General features: G+C 42.2%; 1 protein-coding gene across 6 annotated transcripts in view; it reads right to left on the bottom strand.

Annotated features, from left to right (window-relative positions):
* LOC147013973 (sodium channel protein type 1 subunit alpha-like) overlaps positions 1–19809 on the bottom strand; it is a 263021-nt gene that overhangs the window by 10287 nt on the left and 232925 nt on the right. For all 6 annotated transcript variants that reach the window (XM_085851455.1, XM_085851453.1, XM_085851450.1 and 3 more), the window contains 5 exons: positions 11274–11552; positions 10773–10826; positions 9295–9432; positions 2927–3031; positions 1487–1757 (listed from right to left, as the gene is read on the bottom strand). In XM_085851455.1, the coding sequence (XP_085707581.1) occupies positions 1487–1757; positions 2927–3031; positions 9295–9432; positions 10773–10826; positions 11274–11552 (847 nt within the window). The remainder of the gene's footprint in view (positions 1–1486; positions 1758–2926; positions 3032–9294; positions 9433–10772; positions 10827–11273; positions 11553–19809) is intronic.

Genomic DNA, 19809 nt, shown 5'->3' with positions numbered 1-19809 from the left:
GGTCTTCATGCCTGCTGTTTGTGTTCTCTATGACATCCTTAAAAACAGTACATTTGTTGTTTGGAATGAGTTTCAAATTTGTTTGACTGCCACTGCCAAACAGGGCGACAGAGTAAAAAAATTATCTTCTTTTTTCGCATGTGCAATCGGGACAAATTCAGAGCCAAAGTACCGCTGAAGCACAGGTTCATTTTCCGATTCATGTTCAAAATATAACATTCAATTGAAATTACATTGCTCCTTGGTCATAAACTGAAGTTTGTGGACAGACAAACAAAGAGTAATAGTCTTAGCTAAGCTCTGCACAAAGCTTATATTTGACTGCTGAGATTCTAAAAAGTCCCTAACTTTTATTTAATCTTGTACACATGCCATTTGGCAGGGTAAATCAGATGTAGCGTGCTCACCTTTGAGCTGTTCATCCTGGCTTTGATTCCCAACCGGTTATAAACTGTCAGATAGGTGCTTTGCAGGCAGGCCATTGCATCACAAAGGGCATCATCAACCTGATGGACATTAAGCTGGGTGTCCCATCTACTTTCGTTAACTAGTGGACGCTAAATTAACCACAGTCTTTCAACAAAGAGAAGGCGAGGTATCGCTGGCACCTGCACAGCATCACCTTTCGATGAAGAGTAAGCTTCAACACAGCAGTGAACCCTCAAAATGATGCACCGGGTGGGCTATGAGCCACATATACACTTGAATTAGTGAACCTCGCAATTTCCCACTAAGCTTTAAACATGCGTGCACATCATCAAACATGTTCATCATCTTGTAGATTGACACCAACAAGAGGTAGTGTATGTTGTTAACGTATCCTGACAATGTTTAAGAGCAAGCCACATCCATACTGAGAAGAGAATGACAGTCTCAATGGGGAGGTTTGACATTTGAGGAGCCATTGTTCTTTTGCTATGGCTTTTGATTTGCCTCAGGGTTCCCATTTTCAAAATAATCACAAACAATATTTACCATGGTGGGAGATGTCACCCAACGCCATCACTCACAAGGGGTTTGGTTAGAGCAGCAATTTGGAATTTGGCCAGGGTACAAGCCCACAATGACCTATTCTTGTGAAAGGCACCGTGAGATATTTAACATACTATTTGGTGCCTCCAACCAATGCTGGCAGACTGTACTATTGCTTAACGTCCAATCTGACACCAGTTGTACTTATTGATGCAATGCACTGCTTATCAAGTACCAGTTAGACAGGTTTTTAATACTCAAGTTGAGAATAGAACCCAAACGACAGCTCAGAGGTGAGTAAAGTACCCCTGAGTCCTATTAGTCCGTAATGCAGGTGGCATTGTGATTTGTGCCAAAAACTTTAAGGAATGCTAAAATTTAGACACAATCTATTGATGTTAAGGGTAAGAGTTTTTTTATGGAAAGATTCTTGTTTTTTTAATGTGGGAAGCAAAGTGGTACATTGGGGATGGGGAAATAAATATAGGTAAAAACCATCAAAATTCACACTCACCCATTATGGAGAGAACAACCACAACAAAATCAAAAACATTCCAGCCAACAGTGAAGTAGTAGTAACGAAGAGCCACCATCTTCAATGTGCACTCCCCAGTGAAGACGATGATAAAGATGAGGTTTATCCGACAGAGAGTATCACTCATTGTTTTACTTTGATTATCTGTCTCCACCATCATGGTAACCATGTTTAAACAAATGAGGATCATGATGGTGATGTCGAAGACTTGCTTTAATACAAAGTCATACACCATGTCCTGATACTTGTTCTGCAAAGGGAAAGATCGATTTGGATAAAAATGATGCTTAAAGTTGTACAAAACTGTTTTCAAAGTTGTCATGTGCATTACATGTAAGGCTTGGAAAATCAAAATGGAATCAATGACATCACCAAAAGGAACAAAAAGGTGAATGACACCTTTGGGTGACTCATTCACTTCTCTACTTGGCATTCTCAAGGATTATGATGGAATGTGAAAAATTAAATTAAATCGTTACCATTGATAAAAATTTTTTTATTTTGGTTGACATCAACACATGAATGTAAGGGCCAGAGGCAGTATGCATTTTAACAGTTGAAGATTCAACCACTGGGGTTTCAAATTTCCAACACCATGTCAAATAAGTTGCAGTGAGAGTTTCCAATTCAACACGTGCATACACCATACTGATTAAATACGTGGTCTTTAAATCAGAAGTGGACGTTTAAGCATGAGTCACATTTGCTCTACGGCTAGGAAACGGCGGCCGTACCCCCCCCCCAAATTGACAGAAACGTACGGTGGCCGCAGAGTTTCTGAGGTGGCCTCAGGGTGGCCCTACGCTGTATGGCTATCTTTTACAGGCCGTAGGGGTCTCCGTGGAATTAAAGCGCGGAGTTATAACTTTTTTCATTTCTCGGTTGGCCGTAGCAATTCGACAAGCCGTAGCCATGATGTAGATGTGTTCCACGTCAACCGTACCTAGGGCGTACGGCGGGCTTGCGTCATTCGTGCGTTTTCCGTAGGCTGTTATCAATGAAAAAATGAATTTTGCCAACCCCCAAAAAATTACGGCGGCCACACTATTTCCACGTTCGCCTTAGGGCCCCCCTGCGGTCGCCTTGCAGGCACCTTGAGGCTACCTTGCGTCTGCCTTGAAAATTCTATGGCCGCCGCAGGGACGCCCTAAGGTCACCGTGCGACATCAAATCAAAGACCGTACATACCCCGTGCGGCTACCCAAAAAATAAAAACATATGTGACTGCTACATTGTGTAACCGTGGAAATACTGCGGCCGCCCTATAATTGCTAGTGGCCGTAGATTTTTTATACCCAACGGCCGCCGAGCCAAATGTGACTGAAGCATTAGCAATGTCATTGAACCCACAAGTTGGATGTTGTAGAAAGTTTTAATTAGCCTGTTTATTGAGCAAAATTATCTTTGCTGGTCACTCACCGCCGGTCTTGGAATGGGTTTTTGCGGCTTTTTGGAGCCCAGCTTTTTCATGGCGTTGTAATATTTCTTCTGTTCCTCTGTCATGAAGATGTCCTGGCCTCCAAAGTATAGGGACAGACAAAATGCTACTGTTACAACTCTACATGCAGGATGATTGGCATCCATGGATTTATTCATCCCAAGTAAAAATGTAATGACAAGTAGCATGGTGTATAATCATGAAACAAGATGTGGTGTTAGCTTTAAATGCTTCAGTAACAGTGTGAACAAGACAGAGCATTTAACAATACAGAGCATGATTGGAGTATATAAGATATAGTAGATCTGAGAACATGAACAATCTATATTAAAGTATATCTGCACACAAAATGCATGGGCATGTGCACATGCATGTACATGCACAGACATGCAAAGACACAAACACCGATTCCAATATTTACTTCTATCCCTTTGGGACTATGTAATGGTAACAGATGCTGGTTCACGCTAGATGTAAAATAATGTGAATGCTTTTGGAAAAGGATTATTCGGTTTGTGTTCACATTGCTCTTGGAAACCAAAATTTTGTCCAGATCCAGAATCCTTTACTTATATTAGGAGATTTTATAATAAGTATTTTGGGTTAGTCTAATTGGTGTGAGCTGGCAGGATATAGCCTGGAGGTATGGACGCTTGCCTCTAAGCTGTCTTATCGCCTGGGTTTGAATTTCAGCTCAGCTATAAACTGTCATCCCAGTGTTTCACAGGCATGGTGATTCATCACTGTGTGTGCCGTCTCTCGGATGCACGTCAAACTTGGCATCTCATCTGCCGGTATTAGTTGGTGGACATTAAAGATCCCACGGTGTCCTTCATAGAGAGTCGTTGAGCAACGACCTTCACCTTGAACAAATTACAAATTCCTGTATCCTCAGCGAATTATCCTGTTGGAGTGGCGACCTGTCCAGAATCGTAATCATACCCTAGAAACTGCTTTGGTAGAACCAATGTTCTGCATAGACTCTAGTCTAGAGCATGGTGCACAGACTTTTGGTGCTCCCATCTGAACACTTATATGATATTGTGATCCCAGGTTAAAATCCCACATACTGTGTTGATTTATCCATTATTAAGTAATCGTACCATAATTTGAGAAGTGTGTGGGTGAGTATGTGTTTGTTAGTTTAACTTTGATGCACTCCTGAACCGCTGGATGGAATGAGTTGAAAACTGGTGCTGGTATTAGGGAATATTTTAGGCGGTAAAAAATAAAATCATGGTCCAGGGATTGAGGATGGGGAGAGAACCACAATTCTCTCGAGGTAAATATGTATGGGACAGCGCCGTTCTCGGTGGGTGGAGTATTAAAATTGACAAACAAAAATACCACAATTCAGGTGGAATTAAAGCATCCGTAAGGACAGGTTCTGTGCGCGTGATCATGGAGGGAATTCATGTCAATGTACACCGATGTATCCTTTTATTCTTCTTACGTGTGCAATACAAGGGCATTCATCAAGTCAATCTACGAACGAGATATATCAGATATGACATCAGGGCTGTCTCTAGACATATCTCGAGCTTTTGATGCAGTCTGGAACCTTGCTGTGCTCTCCAAACTCTCTGCCTATGGCAACCAAGGCCAACTCCGCACGTGGCTTACTGACTTCCATTACTCTCATAGCCAACATGTGGCCCTCAATGGAATCCTTTCATGTCCTCTCCCTGTCAAGGTTGGAGTACCCCAAGGCCTGGTCTTTGTTGTGTCCTAGTCGGCTGGTCCATTTTGTGTTCTAGCTCTTCCACGAGCCTTGACATCGATTAAAAAATAAAAAATAAAAAAGAAGTAGTTAATGCATGGAATGGTCTCCCTGGAAATGTCCCCCTGCTCCCCCCCCCACCCCACTCCCCGAGAGTGGATAAACTTGTATAAATGTGACGTTGAGACAGTGCATGATGGGTCAAATATCATGTGTGAAATTAAAAAAAACATTGTTTTAGGGGGTGTTTTTGTTTACATGATCGAGACTCATGGAAGAGCTGGAGCAGAGAATGTAAGGGAACAAGATGAAATGGGGAAACACCAACAGCAGAGTAGAAGTGAGATTGAGATCAAGGGGAGAGGGAGAAGGACACATGGGGGCCAAGAAGCTGCACACAAGCTGAATGAAATACAGCAATTGGAGTCAAGGGAAGGTGGAGATGAAACAGAAAAGAAATAAACCAACTGACAACTCTCTGTTGTTCAACATCCAGACCGGTCCGTTCTCTATGGAGGAACTCCAGAAATGCCTGAGAAAGCTCAAACAATCCAAGACTCCTGGCCCTGACAACATTCCAGCTGTTGCCTGGAAGAGCCCACTTTTTCATCAAGAGCTGCAAGACTTTTGCAACAAAACCTATAGAGGCAACAAACTAGCGACCTTCTCCAAATTTTCCATCATCCCTCTGCCTAAAAAAGGCAGCCTCTCTCTTCCATACAATTACAGAGGGATAACATTGTCACCTCTAGCCTCAAAAATCTACAATTCTATGCTGCTTAATAGGATTACCCCTCATCTAGATCCTATTCTCCGACACAACCAGAATGGTTTCCGGAAAGGCAGATCTACAACACCTCAGATTCTTGCCTTTCAGAGCATCATAGAAGAACTAAAGATCTCTCAGCAGAAAGAAAGCTTTGTGTTTGTGGATCTCTCCAAGGCCTTTGACAGTGTCAACAGGAAGGTCATGCTTCAAATTATTTTTAACGATGGCATCCTAGAAGAAACAGTGCAAGCAATTGCCATAATGTAAAACAACCCCACTAGCCATGTTCAAAGTATGGATGGCCCAACCAAGGAGTTTTTCACAACAGCAGGTATCCTCCAAAGGGACACCCTTGCTCCTTATCTTTTTGTTATAGTTGTGGATTACATTCTCAGGCAGTCAGTAGAGACCATGAAAGAGAAAGGAATTGACATCAAGCCAAAAACATCAAATCACGACAGAGATAAGCATCTCAGACCTTGACTATGCAGATGAGATCGCCTTAACAGCGACACTTTTGAAGGATGCTCAAGACCTAATTTCTTATGAAGATGCTTCAGCTAAGGTTGGTCTGTTTCTAAATGCCAAGAAAACAGAATACATGACAGTAAATGAGGATGCTGATCATCTACCAATCTTCTCCAAGGATGGCTCACAACTAAATGAAGTCAAAGACTTTCAGTACTTCGGGTCTTATGTAGCTAATTCCAAGAAGGACTTCATTTCATGCAAAGTTCAAGCCTGGAGTGCATGTGACAGGCTGCAGCACATCTGGCAGTCTAACATTTCAAGATCTACTAAACATGCATTCTTTAGAGCTTGCGTAGAGAACATACTCTTATATGGATCAGAGACATGAACCATGAAGAAGGCCCTGCAGGACCGGCTTGATGGCACATATACTCGGCTTCTTATGAGAGTTCAGAACATCAGCTGGCGGGAACACAGAACAAAAGTAGAGATCTACCACCCATTTCTACCATTGTAGCTCGTCGCAGAACACGTTTTGCTGGTCACTGTTTCTGCATCAAAGACCAAATTATATCTGACGTGATCTGCTTGAGATTGCCTTGCCCAACCAGAGGAAGAAGGCCACTGAACTACATCGACTGCATAGCAAGGGATATCCAGCATGACATAGCGGATTTGCAGACACTGATGATGGACAAAGACTCATGGCGCGACATTGTGAACTCTATCTCGGATGCGTCCACTGAGTGTAGTAATAGACAACTAACAAACGAAATGGAGTGAAGGAAGGGTGGGGGGGGGGGGGCGGTCACAATCACCTGGGAGAAGGGAGTGCTTAGGAAAGAGGTCATTTATGGCAGACGAGATCATAAGTGTGGATGGAGAGGGGGGTGACCTGAGGTAGAGGTGGAGGTGAGCAGCTGTTTTGAAGCATTCGAGGGAAGAATGGGACTGAACAGAATGGGGAAGTTGGTTTCATCAGTGAGAGAAGTTTGTAGTTGGCCCAAAAATCAAAACGAGATGAGATAGCTCAAAGGCAAGTGCACTACCTTTCCAAAATATTAGCTTAGATAAAACTTTGCAGTTGGTTGTGCTTTGTTGTGATTTCCACTTTCTGCGGTTCTTGTGAATTAGGCGAATAGAAAGTTTTGCAAAATTCCTTAAACCCGAAAGACACCAAAAACGCAAAGGAGGTGAAACCACATAAACCCTTACTGACAAATAAAGAGAGAAAGAAGCAAAGGAGGAATTAGGAATAAGAAGAGGAAGTTAGAAAACAGGTAAAGATGGAAGTAGAGATAGAAAAAGAAGAAAGGACAGTAAAAATAAATATTTTACATCCCTTGAATATCATTACTATGTACAGTAGCAAAACACTGCGAACTGGGTGAACAATTAAGTCATTTGCAAACTCGAGAGTTCATAGAACACAGTCTTGAGAAAAAGGACATGGAAAAGGGTTGCTGGCCATCTCTCTCACTACTCCTTTTCAACCCTTGCTTTGCGTTTCCGAGCACGATCTATATCAGTTTTATTCGGGAACTTTCAATAACAGGTGCGATGGTAACGATACGAAGCCAATGGGTCAAACGGAATACTCCAGAGCTGACAATGCTCCACTGAGATAAGTTTTTCGTCACCATCGAGGTTTATCCATACATTTCCGCAATCACAAACCTTCCGCCAACTCTTCTAAGAGAAACTGATGATTTTCGAATGATGTTTGAGAAAGGGATGCAACAAACAGACTGATTTTTTTGACGAAGTGAGCTCAGACATTTCCCTTTTGTTTGAATATCGATGTTCCTCTGCCAGGAGACCGCAAGCAGCATATTTGATTGGTCAAGACGGTGTACAATTTTGCCAACTTCAGAGCCATTGTACTGCTAAACTGTAGTTTTTGGGAAGTGTCAACAAGCCAATTTGTGTTCTTCAGTGTTCAAAATAGAAACAGTTTATTCGTGGTCAAGGCAGGGCAGTAGCTTGGTGCAATCAGACCTCATCCCTTATAAAAGGAAGAGGAGGAGGAGAAATTGAGTAGTTCCTTGATCATAGACAGACAGACTGAACAAATTGCTTTCCTCCGCTTTGTGTTATGCCCATGAGGTAATTTGAAGACCGTGCTCCCCCCCCCCCCCCCACCACCCTTAGCAACCATCGACATTCTACATAGCATACAAAAATAACTGTTGAACCCTTCACCCCTTCTCCTGTATATGTGTATATACATATATATATATATATATATATATATATATATATATATATATATATATATATATATATATATATATATATATATATATACTGTATACGCATATATATTACATTCGCCTTCTCTCCCTTCACTTCCATATCTCAGGTTTTAACAAGGCTAAGCTTTATTGCACTACTAATGATGTAACTGGCACATTGCACACAATTTGATGGACCTCTAGCCTAGTTTCACTCAAACTCCCTTACCCTTCCTTCCCGTTAATTTCCCAAATATAGCCTGGTCTCGGCTTAGTGGCTTAGGTGGCTGTCTTGGGGTCTTAGGGTCCTGAGTTTGAGTCCCATTTGCCACTGAATTAACACCAGCTGGGGGTAAACTCAGCCTATCATCCTTCTGAGGTTGGTTAAATGAGTACCAGTGTACTGGTATAGGGTCACAGCATCAGCGGCAAAGCTACGCCCCAACAAAATAATAGTTACCCGGCAGCCAAGCTGTCATACGCAAGAAGAAGTAGAATTTCCAAAATAATCACCTCCCTCCCCCATTTCCAGCCTCTTTGTGTGCAAGTATGATGTTGATGGTTCCTTAAACACCAAAGCATTTACTTTTATGCCATGTGAATACAAGCCAGATTATCCAGAGCAACGCACAACCTTCCAAATCAATTTGCAGCTTTGGCCCAGGGGTATTTTGTATTTGCATCACTTAAAGGAGGGCATACATGCTGGCCAACATTTTGTCCAGATCATGTCTCTTGGGGATGTGTACATTGGCAGACTTTACAAAGACTTCTTCAAACAGCTGGATTACACCCCCGATACCTCCATGCATATGACAATGGTATCCATGGTGCTCAAAAGGCATTTATCCATTGACCAAAGACTGATAAGGTTTGGGTGAAAAGGAACGTCTGAATTTTCCATGGCACACGACATATCATTACATGACATGTGTTATGACAAACATGGGCCAATTTGTACCACAGCACAAACATACATTTCATACAACAATTTGGGTACAAGTTGGACAGTGCATTGCCTGCCTTACGAATTCAAGTTTCTTTGCAAATATAACATGGAAATAAAAAGGAGAGTATTTCATAAACTTAATGATGAAGCAGAGGATAATTAATTAATTAAGCAAATAAAAGGAAGGTGAATATGCTCAGGCTTATCTTTTTCTTCTGTTGGTTGAAGTTGTCAATGATCACACCAATAAACAGGTTCAGAGTGAAAAATGAACCAAAGATAATGAAGATGACAAAGTATATGTACATATACCAACTCCTCTCATATTCTGGTTGCAAGCCCACCTGAATGAAACAACACATCGTATTATTAATGTCACATGATTAAGGTATAATGTAATATGTGATAAACTGTGGCAGCAAAAGCCATGGCACAAACAATTTTTGGAACAACATGTTAAAAAAAAGGGTTGTGTGGCTCGCAAATACCATTTCGGGCCTTTAAGGATCTAGGATTGAGGATTGAAGATGAAAAGTCTCAGTCCTTTTATCCCTTAACAGATTATTTGGGTTAAGGCTGTGATTATAGCACTCCCTGTGCTATAGTCGCATTCTAGACACTTAATCTAACATTTGCTGTCAGTTTTTGAGAGGATGGAGGTGAGAGGATGGAGGCCCCTGGAGTACCGGCGGAAAGTGGACGCAGCGACGCGCTGTTCTGGCACATGCTCCCATACCTGACCTGAGGTGAGATCCTTCATTTTGCCTCATTTAGTGCATCTCTGAGTTATTTTGGATTTTGTGGTTACTGTCAAACTCGCATTTGGCTTTCAAACTCATCCCACCACCCTACCATGAAGCTTGAACAACGTTCACCCATGATTTGTTGCTCTACAAACTGTTCCCATACTTTGAGGTGTCAGAATAACCCTTCGTTACACCAAGCTACACAATAATGTCCATTGGCCACAACGTTGAAAGGCTTTATGAACTATAGTGTTACTTGGCTGATATCTAAATGACCCTGTGAGTTATTCCTTCACATCATAAAGGTTTTATGTGATGAAAGTGTCACATCTGTGTCATTAAAAAATATTTTGAAGAGTTATCCCCTCTTCATTGGGGCCCACCACGAGGTTGGCTACCACTACTTCTGCATCAAACTCTGACTTTAGTTTTGGCCAATATTCAATTGTGAACGCAAGTACAAATAAATATACAATCTCATTCTATTTGTAAAAATAACTATTGTGCAAAAAATGAACTCAATTAGAAAATATTTTGATGTTACAAGTTCACAGAGCCATCCTAACTCCCCTCCACCTCCACCCAATATGCCCCATATCCCTCCAGTCTTTCCTGCTATCTCTCATAACTGCCTCTCATATATCCCCAAGCTCTTCTCCACCCTCCATTGTCATCTCAATTTTGTACCTTCCTACTGCAGCTACATAATGAATATGACTTCCAAGGGCTTGTATATTATTGGATATCTCTGCAGCCCCAACACAACATGCCTTTCAAAATGGATTATAAAGTACCACCAAACACTTCAACTGTCAATTAACACCCAAATTTTGCAAAGCAGCTATCCACAGCAGCACAATAAATAAAAATTGTTAAAACTATAACAAACTCATAATTTTAAAGTTTATGCACTGTGCAGAATGCTCCATGATACTTACACCTCGGGAATCCACTGCAGCATACATAATTTCCATCCATCCTTTAAATGTGGCCTTTAAACAAAGACAACATTAAAAAAAAAACAGTATTACCTACAAACAACTGATGGACAGTGAATGAATTGTTTTAATTTTTTCAAATTACATTTCCAATGAATATGGAGAAGGGTATGCTTAAATCAGCTGAAAAGAGGGATAAGACTATTATTTATTACATATGCACAGGGGTAAGAGGATGGGGTGGTTCGAAGCTTGTGCTAACATTGTGCGTACATGGAAGAGAGGTTAGCCATCGCACATTTACACAGGTCATAAAGAGATAGTCGCGATGTATAAAGAGAATTTGACTTAATGCCATAAGGTTAATGGGTAAAATGGGTTTTCCAAGAAGAATCATGAAGTGTCTGCATTTCTTTCTTTTTTTCCAATTGCTACTATTCCAAATAGCAAAGTTATTTCATATGCATGTACAAGGCATGCCATTTGGTTCAGACTTCTTACCACTTGAAGTAAGGCCAGGTATCCAGTGCCGACATTGTCGAAGTTAATCTTGACATTCATCCAGCGAGCTTCGTTTGTGTCGTTGATGAGTCCACATCCCGTTATGTTTTCCACTTCGTGTAGGAGGAACATCTTTTCACTCGTGGTGTTTACACATTTATAGTACTTCCCGGCAAACATGTTAACGCCCATGATGCTGAAGATTAGCCAGAAGATGAGGCAAACAAGTAGTACGTTCATGATGGAGGGGATTGCACCCACCAGAGCATTTACCACGACCTTGACAAGAAACGCAGAATGGGATGGGGGATGTGAGGGGAAATATATTGAGGGAGGGAAGAGGGAAAGGGGGAAAGAAGAGGGGAGTAGAAGGATACAAAGCACATCCAGTGAAGATTCACTAAAATAAGAGAAATAATCCATTTTATGAATCAATCTTTGCTTTAAAGAACAGTATATATTATGTATTAATGACTAGAACAAAGGTAAATCAGACTTTTCATCAAATGCCAGAAAAAAATTTATGAAGCAATTTGTAAAGAAAGTTTTACCATGATGCAAACAAGCACAGACTAGAAAAAAGATTATGACACCCCAAGCCAGAATGTAGTGTCAAGCAAAGCAAGCTGGGGCGATGCTCTGTCACGATGGCACGGATGGACGCCCAGGCGTAAGCTCACATGCAATAGTTTGTGTTGCCATGGAAGCTCAAGGCAGCTACAGTACGACTTGGACCATACCAGGCCATATGCCAGTGGCAAACACAAACAGCCAAACCCCAGTGCACTGTGCAATCTTTCCCGCAGACTCAGTCACAGTCCGAGCCATGCTGGCCATGCCCAAACCAGCAGCCCACCACCTTATTCCCCCTCAACCCCTTTCACTCCTCTTCACCTCCTCACTTCTCATTCAGAGTTTTAAGGACACATGTATCGGAGAGGTGTACAGATTAACGAATCGCTAACATGGCCATGCATTTTGGCTTCACCAATTCTGTCAAGGGAAGGAGCAAATAAAATTGCTTTGAACACTCATGGATAAAGCACTCTGTGCTGCAGCTTCCAATCTTTGATAAAATGTGGGCCTCTTGTACATCAATCTACCCAGTGGAGCCAAATTAACTCCATAAATATTTACAATGGTAGAAATTACGATTTCTTTACTCAGCAATTGAATATATCTCAAACAGATAAGTGACAGACTATGGACGAGAAATTCAATATCTAGATGCCTGGGCAATTAATGTGTGTGACATGCACGCACGCACGTACACACGCACACACACACCGTGGAAGATGTCCGAGATGTTCGGATTCCGACTCAATACTCTTTATTCAAACCGCCACTGGTAAACCCACTTGTCCCTTTTCCAGTTCAATCCCTCAATAAACTGGAACTCAAACATATTTAAATGTTATAAAATTAAAGGCAAAATGATGCCACCACAGTACTCCCCCTCCCAGTGTGTTAATTGAATGGAGGGTACAAACAAAATACATAATGTTGTGGAATAAGAGATGTTGACTGTGCTTGTAAAAATAAAAATCACAGCAAAGATAAATGGTCAACAGCAAAATGCATTCTCATAAATATCGTGCTAGGAAGTGTACATGATGCCCAGAACAAGTTGTATACAATGGTAAGGGTATTGTTGTCATAGGTGTCGACCCGCTGGTCAGTGAGAGAGTCAGCTAAGGTGCTGCGTCAAGAAAAGCTGGCTCCAAGCGATCTATGGAGACTGTTTCAAGACCACCATTAAATTGAGGATGAAGTTTTCTCAGAGCATTGTAGAACTTTGTAAGGTTCGTTATTTGGTTGCTGTAAGGGTTTCTGGACAGAGTCACAGCATACGAATACGTGGGTGCACGTAGAAAATTCCTGGGGAATAAAAACTGGGCGTGGCGAGGGCGTACGTGTTGGTGTCATCCGGAGGCCCTGCATGGCTGCACGACATTGGCTGGCATAGTTGGTGGCATCGTTAAGGTGCCATTAGGCACTGAGAATAATTATCCTGGGAGATGAGACAGTGCACCATACACTAGCTCTGCAGTGGAGCATCTCAGGTCATCTTTTAGAGCAGCTTGCGTACCAAGCAGGACCATAGATATGACATCCGTCCACTGCATGGAGTTCCCATGCGCTTTCAGGGAAGACTTGAGTTGGTGGTGGAAACGCTCCATCATACCATTCGCTGTTGGATGATCAGCGGTGATTCATACACGGTCGGTACCCATGAGTTGAGTTTAGTCATAGCACGGAATAGAGCCAATTCAAACTGGCTACCACGATCTGCAGTGATGGTTGATGGAACACCAAAACGTGCGATCCAGGTGTGGACAAAAGGCTCTAGTGGGTGCGGTGATGTCAACTATTGGTGTAGCCTATAGCCAATAGGTGAAGCGGTTAACACAAGTCAGTAAATAACGGTGTGCATTTTAAGGTGGTAGGGGACTGATGAAATCGACATGGATCCTATCGAAATGCCTAACTGGTGTTGAAAAGCTATTGAGTGGTGCGACAGGATGACGTTGGATCTTGGAACGTTGACAATGAAGACATTGCTTGGCCCAAAGGGACATTGGCGTTGATGCGTGGCCAAACGTAGCATTTGGTGATGAGTCGCTGGGTTGCTCAAACTCAAACAAAAGGGTGTGAATCTTTTGTTGATGTATCAAACATGGGAGTGGTATTTTTCCATTGAAGTGGTACTTTGTGAAATGTAAGCAAACCGGCTGCAGACTGTACGAGGTGGAGCTCCGTATCCTCCCGTTGTGCTGCAACAAGTGCATTAAAATTGATGGCCAGTGTTCTGATGGAAGAAAATGCCAATACCTCAATATATAAGAGAACATAAGTCGAGTTTACAATTCTTTTGATGTGCAGGATGTCGGTGGTGAACTGTGAGATACAACTGAGTTGGCGAAGTGTACGAGGAGAGTGAGAGTACGAATGGGTGAACAGAGTGAAAGTTAAAGGTTTGTGGTCAGTCAGGACATAAAATTGTCTGGCCTCTAGCAAGTGGCGGGAATGCTTGATGGCGAGGTATCCAGCAAGTAATTCCTGATTGAAGGCGCTGTACTTGCGCTCTGTTGGTTTCAGAATTTTCGAGAAAAAGGCCAGTGGACGCCAGTCGGCTTCGATGAACTGGTGAAGTGCCGCACCTACTGTGACCTCAGATGCATCTACAATCAAGCATGTCAGCACCTCTGTTTTTGGATGAATCAGGAGGCATTGGCAAGTGCACTTTTGATGGTTTGGAAAGCTGACAAGGTTGGTTCTGATCATCAGACCACTTCACGGTGCTTCCCATTTGTAAGTCACTCCTTTCGCGGATGCAGTGTCATGGCTGCGTTTGGAATAAATCGCTGGTAAAAGTTGATGAGGCCCAAAAACTCTCACAGTTTGTGTTGAGATGAAGGCAACGGGAAATACTGAATAATCTGCACTTTCTCTTTGAGTGGATGGATGCCTGAGCGGTTGACACTGAGCAAAAGAAATTAAACTCTGGAATGCTGAAAATGCACTTTCTGGGATTGATGATGATGCCAAAGTTCTGCAAATGGGTGAAGAGGAGCTGTAGGTGTTTCTGATGTTCTTCTTCAGTTGAGCTGGCGATTATATCATATATATCGACATGTAGCAGAAGTGTAATCCCCGGAACACTTGATCAAGAAAACGCTGAACGTTTATATATTTATTTATTTTTGTATACCATGTTGAGGCTCGTGTAAGAGCTAACAAACAGAACATATAACAAGGCAGGAGACAAGAGGGGTAGGAGAAGGAAGCACAAAATAGTGGGGAGCAGAGACAATAGGAGATCTGTGGAAGGGAGAGGGATGGGGCAGGCTACATAAATAAGATGGATGGGGTGGGTAAATAAGAGGGTACTCCAGGGACTTTCAGGAAGGAAAACAGGGAATTTGAAGGTGGGTTTAGGGTGGATTAACGGGGGTAGAAAAGATCAAGATTTTGGATGGGGGAAGATAAGAGATGGTGGTGAACAGCTGTTTTGAATACCTGGAGGGAGGAGTATGCTTGGTGTTTGCTTAATGGTTCGGGTGGTGGGCTTGGGATCCCAGGATCCTGAGTTCAAATCCCCCTTGGCCGTTGAATTAATACCAGGTGGGGTTGCCTCTGCCTGTCATCCTTCTGAGGTCAGCAAAATGAGTGCCAGCTTGCTGGTATCCCTGTATCGGAGTGGCGACCCGTCCAGGATTGCACCCAATAGCCAAGGAGACTGCTTAGGCAGCACCAACAATCTGCCAAGAGTATGGTCCCAATGGATGGATGGAGGGAGGAGTAGGATTGAAGAGAATGTGGGAGTTTGTTCCAGAGGTGGGGAAAAATAGGAATGAAAGAGTGAAGGTGAGCAGTGATTCTTGATTGTGGCAGTTTCACCAGCCTCGGGGTTTTGGCACTATTCTGTGCTTCCTTTTCCCACCCCTCGTCTCCTACCTTGTTATTTGTTCTGTGTATTAGCTCTAACAACAGCCTCAACATGGTATACAAAAAATAATAATAATAATAATAAAATTAAATTTCTGTCGATTTTTCCATTCAGCGGCACAATGCTCACCTCTGCCCTTATATCCACAACAAAAAGGAAGTCATATAGTATGATCTACAGGGAAGAGATGGTGACTGACGCATGGTGCAGGTGAACTCGTCGCCATTAGTTGTGGGCCTTGTCGTTTCCCTGTGGCCGGTACGAGCACTAACATTGAAGGTCACGTGGTACCTCTTCCCCTACAATGGGGTACATGAAGAAGGACACGACTGGCTTTACCCAGCATGGAGCTCCAGGACCAGCTTTTTAAAGTCTGTCATTTTTCAGATTGTAGCCGTGCGACATGATTTGTTGGTGGTGTCAAAATAACTAAGGTCGGTGTAACGGTGTCCATGAGATGATCAACCAGATCCGCAGTGGTGGGTAGTTCCAGCTTTGCTTTTAATAGCTGCAAGTAAACATATGCAAATAAACCACGGAAAACATATGCATTATGCAATGCACCGTAATGTGTGGCACAGCACAAGAGGAGTTCATGGGCGGAAAACTGCATCTATTGGCAGCCACCAAGAATGGCTACTGCCTCTGGATCCTGCCCACGGGCCGGTGTAACACATTCAAAACACTCCCTGGTTCAAAACACTCTGGAGTGTTTTCAACCTATTTTCAAAACACTCATATCAGGTTGAAAACATGTTATTTTATGCTTATATTTACTACAACTTTACTTTGAAATAATAGTGATAATTGAAAACAATATACATGCTTTCTATACACGACCCTAGATATAACACATGCATGGTGAGCTTCCTGTTAGTATATCATTCAGTGCTTTTGTTGAGAAGATCTGATGAATCGATTCGGATAATGCAGTCATTTATTTCATCTCGCTGTTTAGTTGATATGCAACAAGTACGGACATAATCTATTGTTGTAATATCTTAATATGTCCCGTTTCTATAGCCGATCCTCACAGCAGTGTAACAGATATAAAGTCCCCTTTAAAATGTCAAAATTGTGAGTTAATTTTAAAGAATCAGATGGATGAAAGTAGAATACCCAATCATACAATAACCAGTTTTAACCCTTGAAGACTACAGGAAAAGGATGATAAGACAAGAAGGGATGAAGACCGGAAAAGAGACATTCAATTCTTGAAAGCAAAGATGGGACGACTACAAGGGCTGAACGCTCCAGGTTTTGGCAGCATTTTTATATGTTTGTTAACTGGAAAATATCCTGACTCTAAAAAACGATAGTGGATGCAAAACCAAACTTCAGGGGCAAAGCGGCGAATTCTTGCATTATAGATGAACAGTTATACTCCAAGCACTCGATCCACAGGTGCGTAACAATTTATATTCAATTACATGTCGTTGCAACCCTCCCACCTCTACCCCTCCTGCCACTCTCCCGCCTTTACGCTCCTCCCCCTCATTCCCCCTCCCCCGAGATTCCTTCCAGTTTTCCGCCTCCACCCCTTCCCCTTTTCATCCAATCCAAAATCTAATATTTTCCATGCATCATTGGACCAAGGGGATTCGAATGGTGCCAATATTCGGTCCATTTGACACGGAATTACTAATTCAAGAAATAATGTTATTCCTTCCAAGGATGAGCAATGAAGAGGTGATAGTCTGTGTCATCAGTGATAAACAAGAATGAGGGTGTATAGTCCAAGCATGCCACCAGGGGAGTGGTCAGAGCACTGAAGCAGACAATTGGCAGACATGTTGGACAAGATAAGACACTCGGAAATTTTTTGGAGAGGTACGTGCTCCATAATCATCAGGTTTTTAGACATACTGCTTTGTTTCGGGAGACTTCTTAATTTCTCCTAATTGCATGTAAACTAAAATCAAGTTTCAATTTACTGTAAAAATGTAATCAATAGCCCACTTGCCCCCCCCCTCAAATAAATTTATTGTTGGTGGGTGTCTTTCGAGAAACAGTGGGGGAAGAGAGGAGGTCGAAACAACGATCAGAATTCGTTTGTTTTGCCTTTCCGATATTTGTGGTCTGGCGTAAGGGGCGATATTAAATCATACATAAAAAGCTGTCTTCATTGCCAGAAGGCTAACACAAGATTTGATAAGGCTGAACCTGATCCCTCACAGCATCCCTGTACCCCTGAACCATGGGCTCAGATTGGAGTAGATCTATGCAGTCTGACCGAATAACCTGAAGGGTTTAAATGTGTCATCGTATGTGTAGATTATTTCACCAAGTTCACCAAGTGGAGACATTATAAAACAAATCAGCTGAGAGTGTTGCCCAATTCCAGTATGGACCGCATATTCTGCAAATGTCTTCAAGTCAAATTCATAATTTTGATGTTTTCTATTTGCAGGCCATGAGCAGTTGAATATGAAGATGGATCCAAGTACACCAAATAAACCAAAGAAATGCCCTCGCAGGGAGGAGGTAGAGAAGTGACCATGTATCATATGTTATCAGCATTTGCCCATTTCTGAACTGACCAAACCGAAAGAAAAACAGTCACAGCAATCTTTGCAGAAAGCAGCCAGCATCCATAACTTCCATCCCATTCTAGACCTACAACAAGAAGAATATGATGACAAGCTGTATTATCACAGGAACTGTCGTACAACATTTACTCACAAGAAAACTCTTCAAATATTATCGAGAGATGAACAACTATCATCCACTAGCACAGAACCAAGAGAGCCCACCAGAGAACCTGTACCAAGTTCATCATGTTTACAGGAACAGATATGCATTTTCTGCAACAAGGATAAGTATGCCAAAAGATCCAAATCAAAGGAGCCATTGTATCAGTCCCAATAATTCTGCTCGGATGAGAGGATACGTCAAGCAGGCTCGGCCAAACTGGATGAAAGAATACTAGCAATCACATCAAGAGAATTACTCACTTCAGAGGCATAGTACCATACATCTTCCTATCAGAACTACACAAGAGAAGAGTCAGTAACATCCACAACACCTGAACCAGATAATGATTATGTAGCACATACCAAGAAGCTGAACAGCATGCTCATCAGCTATTGTTTGAGCAAATCGGGAAAACTCTTCGTACATCATAAGGCTATAAAAATGACTGAATTGACAGATAAACTGATAAGAGTTATTATCCACAGTTGGCGATACAAGTGATCAAGTAAAATCTCAAACCAAGAAGCATCTAAGTCAAAAACTGGAGGTAGAGTTGAAGCAGGTGCTACATTTCGTCTGTGGTAATAATGTGGCACATGTGGTCCATCCCAACAACATATCCGTGCAGACAGTTGTGACTGAGAACATGAAAATGAAAGACAAGATCGAGATGGCAAATTTCATGGATGATATTGAACAACGTGATACATTCAGCTCTACATATACAAGGCACGATCAAGAGTATGGGGAAGAAGTCTTGGCCACCACAACCAGATTGACTTGATGTAAAGTACATTGATCTTCCACATTCATTGGTGAACTTTCTGAACATTCTCTTCGGTGGTGATAAGAAGGAAAAAAAACTCTAAAAATGCAAAGACGGTCACATTCATTGGGGCAGGACTGTGACTACAGTATGTTGCAAGTGGCGACTCAATAATACAGATTAAGCACATTCTGTTACCATGGGGAGTGAAATCTTTGACAAGGAATGTGGAAATCATCAAGATCCTGAATCGACTTAGCCATGGTTTCTCTTATTCAAAGCTGGAGGAAATGGACACTGCACTCTGCCTGCAGAAACAGAAGACTGAAGCTGACAAAGGTGTTCTTCTACCTTCCACTAGTCATCCACGCATTCCCACAACCCTGGCCTTTGAGAACATCGACCGGCTAGAAAAGACCCTCAGTGGTGGCTGTACTTCACACAGAGTCAATTGCATCCTAATACAGCCACAGGTACACACAGTTCAAGCACCTCCCACCAAATCTGAGGTGTTACCAAAGAAGAAAAGGAGCATCAATCCATTGTACATGGAAATCACAGAGTACAATGCTAGTATGAGACAAGGTCCACTATTCGCCACACCAGAGCCATTAGACTTTGAATCA

The sequence above is a fragment of the Eptatretus burgeri genome, chromosome 13, assembly GCF_056783735.1.
Source record: "Eptatretus burgeri isolate ZD-2024b chromosome 13, Ebu_testis_v1, whole genome shotgun sequence".
NCBI classification, from domain to species: Eukaryota; Metazoa; Chordata; class Myxini; order Myxiniformes; family Myxinidae; genus Eptatretus; species Eptatretus burgeri.
The sequence above is the reverse complement of the archived record's forward strand: the minus strand, read 5'-3'. Positions and strand labels throughout refer to the sequence as shown.